This window comes from Hoplias malabaricus, chromosome 1, assembly GCF_029633855.1.
Source record: "Hoplias malabaricus isolate fHopMal1 chromosome 1, fHopMal1.hap1, whole genome shotgun sequence".
Classification (NCBI taxonomy): Eukaryota; Metazoa; Chordata; class Actinopteri; order Characiformes; family Erythrinidae; genus Hoplias; species Hoplias malabaricus.
This window is the reverse complement of record NC_089800.1, coordinates 31,071,584-31,084,079: the sequence shown is the minus strand read 5'-3', so window position 1 is coordinate 31,084,079 and position 12,496 is coordinate 31,071,584. Positions and strand designations below refer to the sequence as shown.

At 40.8% G+C, this 12,496-nt stretch overlaps 1 protein-coding gene across 1 annotated transcript; it reads right to left on the bottom strand.

The window, feature by feature from the left end:
- Nucleotides 1-638: 638 nt before the first annotated feature.
- stk25b (serine/threonine kinase 25b) lies at nt 639-11,704 on the bottom strand. The gene is made up of 11 exons (XM_066662224.1): nt 11,302-11,704; nt 10,467-10,697; nt 9,253-9,309; nt 9,038-9,146; nt 6,807-6,964; nt 5,332-5,517; nt 4,095-4,240; nt 3,476-3,584; nt 1,883-1,951; nt 1,171-1,307; nt 639-910 (listed from the first exon to the last, which is right to left on the bottom strand). The coding sequence occupies exons 1-11, from the start codon at nt 11,314-11,316 to the stop codon at nt 865-867; spliced, it is 1,263 nt and encodes a 420-aa protein (XP_066518321.1). The 5' UTR covers nt 11,317-11,704; the 3' UTR covers nt 639-864.
- Nucleotides 11,705-12,496: the final 792 nt, after the last annotated feature.

Below are 12,496 nucleotides of genomic sequence, written 5' to 3'. Positions count from 1 at the left end.
GTTTGTTTGTTGGACCTGTGTGCTTTATAATATTGCAGTAACACAGAACTCTTGGTTGGACCCAAGTGTTCTACAGTACTAGTGATAAAACCTGGTATGTTTGCTGGACCTGTGTGCAGTAAAACGGAACTGGTTTGTTGGTTGGGCCTGTGTGCTCTACGGTACTTGTGAATCTCTGGTGTGTTTGTTGGACCTGTGTGCTCTACAGTACTGGTTTAAAAAAAAAAAACCCGGTTTACTGGTTGGACCTGTGTGCTTGGATGGATTTGACACACATTTCCAAACACAGCTGTGGAGAGCGGTGTTACTGTCTGGATTAACTGATTAACTGAAGCCCTCAGGTCATTAACTTGTCCATAACTGTCACTGCTGTTTCAGCAGTTGATGACTGCTGTCAGATGAGGTGAAGGACCTTGGCAATCTGTGTTTCCCATGACACTGCATTAGCAGCAGTACAAATGGGTGGTGTGAGCATCCCAGTTTTGATTACTGATAGCTGGGGACATGTTCTGCAAAAAACAGGTGTGTGTGTGTGTTTGTGTGTGTGTGTGTATAAATTCAAAATGTCAGATCTGAGAAATCCAGACCCTTGCATGCATCAATATCACAAAAGGACATCACACAGATTCATATTTCCATAAACTTTTATAATAGGATTTTTGATCTAACAGGTAAACACAGCGTTGTCAATGTCATGGCTTTTGTGTCTCTTAAATACTCTCCTTCTATAAAGAAACATGTAAAAATATTTACTAATTAAAAAGATCTGTGGGGGTGGAGAGATGGAGATAAAGGGTGTGGTCTGTATGGTAGTTATGGTAACCGTCAGGGATGTGGTCAGGCGTCAGAGGTCCAGTTTGGGCTTCACCGTGACGAGGGGGCGGAGTTTCCATTTCCATTCAGAGCAAACCTGAGGGATAAACAAATCAGTTTAAAAACAGTAATACTATTACACATGTTCTCGCTCAAATCTAAACTGCAGTCCATGTCATTTTCAAATATTGAACTCTGGACCACAAAAAAGTGAGGTGCCCCTGGTCTAGAGCAAACTTAAAGAAACTTAAGGTGATTTTTCCACTCTATGGTATGTACTCTACACACGCTTTGACCACAAAAATTCCCTTTGGCCAATCAGTATGGGGAGGAATTAGTGCCAGTGTTGGGTCTCACCTGCACACTCTCTCCATCACGTGTGTGACCAGCAGGTCAGAGATTCCTGGGCAGGACTCCTCCGCCAGGTTAAAGGCATTCTCCAACTCCTCTATTGCCCCCATTCCCCCTCCACTCACCCTCCTCTTCTCCTTTAACTGCAGAAAAAGACCAGAGCAGGTATAAAAAAAAAAATAATAATAATAATAAAAAAAAATCTCAACACACACACTTCCCTGAACCATCTACTTATCCAACATCAGAATGGTTCCTCTTTGTTGCAGTAAGACTTTCTGCTCTTCTGTGAAGGATTTACGCTCAATGCTAAACCCTTGCTGTGTTATGGCATTCGGCTACATAATCATGAGTGAGTTTAGGTAATGATATTGGAGGGTTAGTTTTGGAACACACACACACACAAACGCACACACACAAACACACTCCCAAAGTTATTGGATGGTACTCCATCACCCCGAAGATCACAGGTTCTCTGCTCCTGAGCCCAATGCATGGGGCTCTGTATCTCTCTAGAACACACAAAGCACTGGGTAAGGTGTTCTTACTCATGTGCAGCTGCTCTAGAGCTTTCCATTTCATTTTGTGCTTTTTATCTGGAGATTAATCTTTGTGCAACAGATGCACCTGTAAGTAGCTGAACCTACTCATCTGAAGGAATGTCTACAAGTGTAAATGTAGAGATGTGAATGGTGAAGAGAGAGACAAAGGAGCGTACCTCTCTGAAGATGGGGGAGACGAGTGCAGTCAGACACTGAGACCTGGGCTGTCTCTTCACTTCAGCCGCCTGAGAACACAATAACACAATACAAACACAGTTTAATCTGTCATTTAGACCATCCCAGTGACCTATTTCAGAGTTCTGAACTATGGTTTAATATTGTTATGATCATTACCATAAATCAGTGTTATTTACTCTGGGGACAGGCTTTTGAGAGTCTTTGTACTGAAGCATACATACAGAACAATAAATCTCTGTCCTTGTTTCATCTGAATACGCAGTGCTTGGTAAAAAACAGTATCAGTGTGGAATATTTATCTGAATATCTGTCAAAACTGATTTGTCTGAATGATCACCTCTTCATATTATACTTGTTCTCACCCATTATTTTAGCTTAAAAACCCAGATTTCCAGATTGCTTCCAAAACATATTTCAACATACATTTAATATCCATCAATACTTCACCAAAAGCTCCAACAACTTCCATCCTGCCTTCTACAGAACCACATTAAGCCAATTCCCATTTCACACTCAGGGATCTGTATCTGGAACTGTCTGCAACTCAACATGCCCCTTCAAAAGACAAACTGAAGTCCGCTCTTTATATAAATTTTAATCAACACTAATCATCTCTTCGTACTCCTCCTTTTTGTGTATTTCTTCCTCTTTATCTAAAACCAAACTGGTTCTATTTAAGTTAGATTGGGAAATTGGGATGACTAGCAACGGGAATTGGGAAACTAGCAACGCATCCTGCATGTTTTGTTTATTTTTGTAAGTTTTCCTTCATGTTCTGTACTTCAATATTCTAAACTGTTTTGCATAATTTGATAAAAAACAAAATGTCCCAAAACACTCAAAAATGCCTGCTTTTGTCCCCACTACCTTTTGAAAGTGTTCTCTGAGAACTCTGTAGCTGTTTGCCGAGTTTTGGGAAATGGGTTTTTGTTCCATTAAGAGGTGTGCAGTGCATGAGAGCCCCCTATAGTTTCACTGTTTGTTAAGAAGCTGCCTGTTGCTGCTCTCTGTGTTCACTGTGATGCTAGCTCTGTTAAAATACACTTTTTCCCCCTTTTTTATGTTTATGTCATCTCATAGGTAGTTTGAGCTCATGGAGTCTACAGTTAATCCCAGGGGGCTGTGGAACATCAGCTGGTTCTGTGTGGCTCACTGCAGTGAATCAGCGGGGTTTAAAAATGAGCTCTAGGTTTGGAACAAGAAGCAGATTAAAAAAAAAAAAAAAGTGTCTAGGGGCAAAAAACTGGACCAGAGAAAGTTAACAAGACACAGGAGTGCATTCTTCAGGTTAGTGATATGAGGCAGTGAGTGAGCTCTCAGTTCTTGAAGTTGATGTTTAAAGAGAACGTCTACATCTGTGGGGAAAACGCTGTTCTCACGTCTGATTACGTTCAGAAGCACTGCATCAGCAGCTACATCAGTAAAGTAATTCCAGGTTGTAAAACACTGCATCTACTTCAGTACATTCAGTCTTATTAAACACTAATAAATCTGCCCATACCACCCCCAATATAAGTAACTTATTATTATCATTAAAAGCAGCTGTTCACTGGTGTGTGGTTGTGTCTGACCTCAGAGTCTGTGTTGGGATATCCTTTCTGCAGTTTGTTGATGGAGGTGTTTCGGACAGTGGGGAACGTCCATATTGGACCCTGGTCTCTCTCGTCTCCATCTCCATCCCTGAAGATACACAAGCACACAAAAGTACATAATTCATTCTGGAAATACCTATAAATCTTTATAAATGGCGCGGGCACCTGCTGCCATCGCGTCTGTTGCTCACACAACCCCTGTTTATGTGAGTGAACAGACGAAAAAATCATTTCGCTAATCTAAATAACAGTTTTCTTTAAAAAATATATATATATTTTTGCCAAAATTTCTCCCTAATTATTATATGAATCCATGTTTCAATGTTTACATGTGAGGCAGCCCACTGCTTTTAAAAATGCTGCAAATACAAAACTAAACAGTGTCACATGTGTCAGAGAAGAGTGCAAACTGCCCAGCTCTGTAATGTCAGCTGAAAGAGAATGAGGCTGACTGTGATCTCTAGGACTCACGGCAGTGAACTCGGGAGCCCTCTTTTTTAAACTCTTCTGGGTGAAGATGCTACTTCAAAAATAACATGATCCTTCAATGCTGTAACATTATGTTATTCAACAAATATTAAACAAACAATATATGTACATGTCTGAGTCGTCTGAGCTGGACTCCTCCCCATGGCCCTCAGATTTCCAGCGGCGATAGCGGTCGATCAGCTCCGTCAGGTAGGATGTCTTCTTGGTGTAGCGTGTGATAAACTTGTGCTTCAGAAGCTCTTTAGCAGTGGGTCTCTGAAAAACAGAGGAACAGCAGTGAACTCCACCCACAAAGAGGCAACACAAAGAGTATGTTATGACCACATCTCCTGGGGAGCAACTCCAATTCTTTCTAAAAATCCTGGGAGGACCTGATGAGATGTCTACCTCTCTAGCTGATGACTGGCTTTGATCATGGTAAATCCAAAGTGTCTACTGTTCTACTGGTCAAACAGTTGCATCCAATACATGTGTACCATTACAGCATCTCGCAAACACTCTTATTCAGAGGACTTATAGTTATTACAGAGGTGTTGTAGTGTTGGGCAACTGCAGTGTTAGGAGGCTTGCCCAAGGACACATAAGGTGGTTTTCCACCGTATGGTATCTACTCTACTCTCTGTTTGGTCCCTGGTTGGTTTTCCACTCCCCGGTGTTGTCTCAAAACTCTATCTGTTGTCTCTATCGGGAAAAGCGGGCTTTGTAAACAACAACAACAACGGCGGCGGCGGTAATATTAAGTGTTGTTTACTCATCGTGTATTGGCGTGTTGTTGTTGTTGCTATTGGGGACTGAACACAGTAGCAGAGTTTGTTCCTTCCTTGTTGCAGTGTCCACCTCTCTCTGAATTCTTTGGTCGGCCACCAATCCAAGGAGCATTTGAACCTCTTCAAAACACCATGGTGTAATTTTACAATCATGAGTCGGTTAAAAACAAATGTGATCTCTGCTGCAGCTGGAGATTTTAAGTTTTTGCTGGATGTCTGCATTGCGTGGCATAGAGCAATGTTTACATGTCACAGTTTAATCCCTACTTGGCTTGCTCTGAACCACGAGAGAACAGGGACAACAAACTTTGGGACATGTACTTAATGTGTCAATGTGCTTCAGAATGGGCCTCGGCCAACCAGATTTCAGGAGCATCTTTTTACAGATGATGTTGCCAACGAGCACAAGCCTTAAAACTACAGATCAGATCCAGAGGAGCGCAAGATAAACAAATGCAGACCTAAAGTACAAAACAATGATGGTTAATATGATAATAGAATGGTTTTGTGACAAGTGTATTGTGTATTACTTCAACAAAAACCTTGTTGTCTAGAACCTCCTGCTGCAGAAATACTCACGAATCGCGGGTCTTTGTTGAGACACGCCTCCACAAACTCCTTGAAGGGTTTGCTGTAGGAGCCCTCCAGTGTTGGCGGCGTGTTTTTGGGGATCAAGAACAACACACGCATAGGGTGGAGGTCAGAGTTTGGCGGCTCTCCTTTGGCCAGCTCAATCGCCGTGATGCCCAGAGACCAGATATCTGCCTAAACATAACAAACAAATACTCATGGTTTTATTAAATTCAGCAAGAAATGGAAATCTCAACTCTTTAGTTCTTTGAGGTGATGTATATCCTTAATGTGACGAGTGAAACAGGACAATTGGGAGTGGAGTAATGTGGGAAGGATATGATTTTACCTAGTGAGATTTGATTGGTTCCTGTGTCAAAAGTGTTCCGCTCACCAATTTCCTGAATCAATTTTTTTTAACCTGTTTCTTTAAATGATTCAGAGTCAAATGAATTGATTCAGTTCAATCTAATTCATTTTGGGTAAAGGATATTAACATGCACTTTACATTTATTAAGGTATGAGTTTAGGGATCATTATTGCCACTGCCTGTCAGTTCAGCTGAGAGTCCAGCAGTGAGTACCGTATCACTCACACACGGCAAGTTTTATTATAGGGCACCTTTCATACAAAAGGACAATTCAAAGTGCTTTACAGAGTCAAGATACAGTAAAAAGCAGTTAAATAAAAGCAAGAATAGAAAGAAAATGCATTTAAAACAATTAAAATATAACAAAAAATAAACAAACAAATAAATAAACTGCACATTATTAAAATGATATAATAAAAGAATAAAACCTAAGGGTGGTTACTGAATCAGTCCGGCCAGAAACAAACGGAACAGAACAGTGTATTGTCTGTTATCCCACATTACATTATCCCAATGTAAATGTCGGAACCCCTAGGCTTTTTGGGAACAGGGTTGTGGTTATTAGTAGTGAACCAAACACACATCTTCTGCCCATGTTCCTGACCTTGTGCTAGTGAGTCGAATTCCTACTTGTTTATCACTGTATTAACTGGAATTTAGAGGAGTGTTCTTGCTGATTGGCTGGGGTGGACAGATCATGTGTTATGATTAGTTAATATTGGTTTCCACCCCCACAGAATTTTGTATATGTCACCACATAATGCTGTCCAGCATCCCTATGATCTGGAGATCACAATTTCAACCCCCAATGACACCACAGCCATCGGTAACCAGGAATCGAACAGAGTATCTCTATCTTCTCCCGCTCCACCCATCACTCAGTATGATTCTAGACACTGTGTTCATCTGTTTGGTAACGTCATTTGTGTTCTCATTCAAGCATGTTGAGCTGCACGGACGTTGCATTAACGATAATTTAGGAAGATGCCATGGAGCATCACATTGAGTCATGTGCTACAGTTTCTCATTAGCTTGAGTGAAATGAAGCACAGGTTTGTAAAACCACAGCTATGAAGTAGCATTTCTGTGGGCGAAGCCTGGACAGGTGACTCACCTTGAAGTCATACGCAGACTGTTTAATAACCTCTGGAGCCATCCAGAACGGAGTTCCCACAAACGTGTTCCTCTTTATCTGTGTGTCCGTCAGCTGACCTGCCACTCCGAAATCAGCCAGCTTCACATCTCCCTGCTCAGACAACAGCACATTCGCAGCTGAAATAGACACACACAGACAGAGGAGTGAAGGAGAGAGGAAGAATTTAAAAAGAGTCAATGAAGGGGAAGATAGGGAGTGGGAAGGGGGAGGAGAGAGAGAGAGAGAATCTTCATTACATTCCTTGTATTGTGTTGTATACCAGTGAATCATAGTTTTCAATTGTAACTCTGTATAAGCGTTGCATCACATCGTCACCTACTTTAGTTTACGACGACTAGCCGCATTAACTAAAGTCTCCCTTATTTCGAGGTGGGTAGAGTAGCATTTTACTCAGAATAATATGAGTCAAGTTAAAGTAGTCATGCAATGAATTACTTAAGAGTAAAAAAATATTGAGTACTGAGTAATTGCTGCATAACCTCTTTTAATAACCAGGATGTTAAATAATACACCAATGGACAAACAGCAATACACAAATTCAGAGCGAGAGAATCTCTCTTAAACAATTAAAACAATAATAAATTAAATCTTTACAAAAGTAACAAATTAAATACAGCCACAATAACTTAAAATGAGTGGTTACCTGCACATGCATTTAATTTTCTCTCTCAATTAATTTATTTTTCATTTTTTAAACATTTGTGTATGCACATTTTCTTGCACTTATATGATAAGAGGGCTGTCCATCAATGACATCATGGCGTCTAAACGTTGTAGATCAACTGTACATGACTTGCTCCATATGCGGTATAGTAACGGTGGCCTTGATATACCCATAGTACAATGCGATGGAACAGCACAATCAGTCCACTTGGCAGCTCACACACATCAGAATGAGCTGTGAATGTGCAATAAGTACTGCCAAAGTCACGCTTGCTTCCTTTTACGTTGAATTCATTCATTTTTTCTGAACTACTGAACTGAGATCCCATGATTAAGGCATTCAGCTTTAGTCAAACATTAAACACATGTGTATAAAAAGGTATGACACAGGACCAAAGGTGTGATTGGACCCATCAAATGGTGTGGCAGCACACTTAACAAGCAGATACATACATTGCTTCATTTCATTGAGGGGAGCAGCTGCTTCTCTGAGCAGATCCAACACCAACCTTCCCCCCAACATTTGTGCTCTGACATATATTAGAATTAACTGCTTTGTTCTGAACTTGAGGGTGAGCATGAAAAACACACCCTCTTCATTAGCATATACTGAGAGAGAAATACAGAAATAAATAAATGAAAGTAAACAAATTAATATGTAAACCAAACAAAAGTAAAAAAAAAAAAATGCAGAAAAAATTGTAAATAATACAGAAATAAATATAAAGAATAATAAATAAATGCACAAAATTTAAAACTATGCATAAATATATAAACTGTATTATTTTCCACCAGATATTTTTATTTGTTTTTGGTTTATGTCCCATATTTCTTTTCTTTCTTTAACTCCAATTTTATTAATTTGTTTATTTATTTTTAAATTCGTCAGGATTGGTCCTTCATACTCAATAGGTAGAGGGTACAAAGAATAAGAACAAGAAAAAGGCCATCTGTAAATAAGTTATATGTAAACTGTAAAGCGTGTGTGTGTGTGTATTTACATGTTCACTAACAAACCAATGGGCTCAATAGGCAGAGATTACAAAGAATAACAACAAGAAGAACAAGGCACTCTGCACATGACGCTTGTGTTTACCACAGGGATTTAGTGTGCGTTCATGTGACAGCTTGGCTGTTTGATTGGTGAAACAGAGTCAGATTTCGCTAGTGGCTACATTTGATTCGTGAGACACAGTCATGTGACAAAGCCTCTGTTGGAAGTCTTGACAAAACAAAACAAAGCAAAGAGATTGTGCATTGGAACGATTGATAAAAATAAGTAGCATGTAGCAAGCAGAATGTAGCTGTAGAATGTAACAGTAAAAGTAGTGCTTACACAGCTGGGAGGAAAACACATGGGGCTCAGTTCAGTTATCTCGGGTAACATACACTCACACTGGCAAGCAGCTCACAGTGATTAAGAAGAACATTTATGCTATCTGCAAACTGTCTATGACTAGGGAGTGCACCAAGCAGCGTACATGGTTGTTTGTGGAAGTGTGTGTGTGCGTTTTCCCGACAATCACCTTTAATATCACGGTGAATCTTCCTCTCCGAGTGTAAATATTCCAGACCCTTGAGGATTTCTCTCAGTATTGTAGCGATGTAGGTCTCCTCCAGCGGCCCTGGACGCAGCTGTGGGCAGAAGATCAGCAACAGATCGCACACCTTCAGCACCTTCTCAATGCTCTTGCTACAAAACCCTCAATTGAGAATTAGACAAGCATCCTTTAAAACTCACCAAGTCTAAAGCCGAGCCTCCTCCCAAATACTCCATGATGATCCATAGTTTAGTTCCCTAGTAGACAATTAGAGCACATTAAAAACAAAATCAGTGCCGAGACCACTGCCAAAGTTTTTCATTTTTGATCAAAATCAGTTTTTAAAATGTATTTAAGTATTTTTAAAAACTATCCACCCTCTTCAGCACAGTGAAACAGTTGTTTCTTAATGAAATGTCTTTGACCTGCTCCCATCGAAAACACACAAGCCCCACAGCAGTGCTCTCCTCCTGTCTAAACTGCCCTATTTCTGTTTTTCCGCACATAAACTAACGCTGTGATTGGACAGACTCAGACGAGGGGGCGGGGTGGTTCTAAATTCCCTGCGCTTGACGACAGAAGTGGAGCAGAATAAGAATGGCTAGTTTATCCCATGTTTTCTCACTCCGCTCACAGAAAACTTGTTTTTTCTTTTTTCACAGTGTGTGGGTTGGTGGGCATGTGAACATACACTGAACAAGAGATTTTTAATAATATGTCACCATCCTGCCTTCCACCATATTCCTTGATGGAGACAGACAGCTGTGGACATGTCCAGATCTGAAGGGAGGGAGCTGTATGTTCTGCTCTCCCTCAGAAATAAAAGCTTTAAGAGCTGTGAATCTGATGGTGACAGGTTTGGTGGTGAGATACACACTTGTTGGGGTTCCCATTTTCTAAATTTCTTCTTGTTTCTGCAAAAGGATTATCTATTTTTAACCTCAAATAATTTTTATTTTGTTCACTGGCAAGTAATGACTTGAAGGGTGTGGTGGCTCTCTGATGTACCACATACTCCAGACATATCACAAAGAAACCAGTGCATTACTGTAATAGCTCTTTTCCTAGTGGAACCTGTTCCATTCCCATTTGCATTTGTGCATGCAGTTTCAAACCGTTCAGCTCATTTCCACCAAAATAATCATGTTCCAGAACCAGAAAATGTTATTCCCAGCTGGAACCAAACAACAATACATTTTTCTGAACGCAGATCCATGGGCGTGTACAACTAGAGAAGCTCAAGAAAGAGCTCAGAGACCAAAGAGTTTTGGCGCAGCAGATCTGAACCGGATAATTTGCCAGCTGAACCATTATTCACTTATGAATATGGGAAAAAAATCACAAGGAAATAAAAATCAGCAAAAAAATGCTGCGTCTTGGCTGAAAAAAGGCTTAAGTATTGTGGGCAGGGTACCTTCAGATAAGAGCCATAGTATTTGGTGACATATGGACTGTCGCACTGGCTGAGAACGGTGATCTCCTGTTGAATGTCTTCAATCTCATCCTCGGCCTCCTCCAGGTCTATGATCTTTATGGCCACCACTTCTTTCGTGCGGTTATTGATGCCTTTGTAGACCTCTCCAAACGAGCCTTTCCCAATACGCTCCTGCTTCGTAAAGTATTCCTCAGGGTCCAGACGGGCATTCTGAACACGCACAGACAGACAGAGAAAGCCTCCATATATTAACTTATGGCCTTCTTCAGTTGTGGTCACAAGAAACATAATTCATGGCCTCTTATATTAACTTGTGGCCACTACATATTCATTTGTGACCACGCCTTATTAAAAAACAAAGGCCTGGTTACCTAACCTGCTCCATACCGTAAGCTTATTCTGAACAGAAACAGATTGTGCCACCGTTGATTGGCAAAAATAAATTGTTCCAGTAAAAAAAATGATCTGAAGGCCACGTATTAGTTATGGGGTTACCACAACATATTAAACGGTGGCTTCATCTTACACAATTCTATCATAACTTATCTCAAATGAATTCATAAAAACAACATGGCCTCAATACATTAATCTGACCACAATTTAACCATCAAAACAAAATTATCTTGTTCGCACACCTTAACAAGCCATGGAGACAAGATAAATTTGTTGTGAACTTCTCTATCACAGCTCAGTCATTTCAATCCGATACTTTTATAAATCACTGCTCTGACCCCATTATTAAGGCCCCTTCCCCTTCTATATCATGGCCACGATTTACGCATCATAAGTTAATTATCTCGTTCCCACGCCTTACACGGAGGTGCGCCATCCCTTCTGCCGCCTGGAGCTGAGCGGATCCGGCGGATTCAGCCCCTTTTCGGCTCAAAAAAGAGGAGAATGATCCGGTGCTGGGTTCGGAGCCCTGATGTCCAGCTGTTATTATATCACACAGTACTCTACATTTACATTAACACTAACACTGCAGTCGGTCCTTAATCTCCCGCGGCCGAGCCCGGGATTCCCGCAGAACGGTGTTCAGGTGTTTCGCAGATCCATGGGGTTATAATCCGGAGCGCAATGGAAGCTCCCTTCCGCGCAGAAACAATATTATTCTTTATCAAAACGATCCTCCATTTATCAGCGTTGCGGGATGGACGAAATAATAGCATCTGTTGCGCATGCGCGGCCTCCGGGTCGTGTGTCGAGGGTTTCTGGGAGTTGTAGTTTCAGATGTAGTCTTTTTTTGGAGTTCCACCCGTGGAGTCCCTTCAGAATAAACTAAGACGCGTGAATGATTTAATAATGTGTGGGAAATACTTAATATGTTGTTTACATATATTAAATATATCGTTCCAGCGCCTTATTAAGTCGCTCCCACACTTTAATTTGTGTTCCCCACACCTTACTACGTGGACCTGTTAAGGTGCACTCTGAAACCAGGATAGAGTTAAGGTGAACTCTAAATGGTGTCTGTGGAAAGGCAGACAGTTTGAGTGTTAAGGTGGACTCAAACAGTTTGTGTGAGTGTTAAGGTGGACTCAAACAGTGTAAGTGTTGAGCAGGACTCACAATGAGCTCATGCGGCCTTGAATGTATTAAGTTGGACTCTGAAACCATGAGAGTGTTAAGGTGGATTCTAAAACTGTGGTATTAATTCCACTAAAACCGTGTTTAGGTGAACTGAAATGTGGACAGTGAAACAGTTTTAATGTTGATTTTGTAACAGTGAGTGTTAAGGTATTTGTGAAGAGGATTAAACTTGTCTTGGGAGGGCAGGTTTAAAATAGAAAGTTGTAATCCTAAAGCATGAATGAACATCCATTCTACTGTAATCTTTGTCTTAACAGTTTGTCTGTCTCTTTGTCTATCAATCAGCCTTTCTGTCTGCTCAGATAGCAAGAAGACAGTGGGCCATGTTTGCTTTACTGATGGCAAACCTGGAGGCCCATTGACGTTTTGCTTGTCATTTTCAGGGTGGACTGCCAGTGGTTAAACAGAATATTGGACAT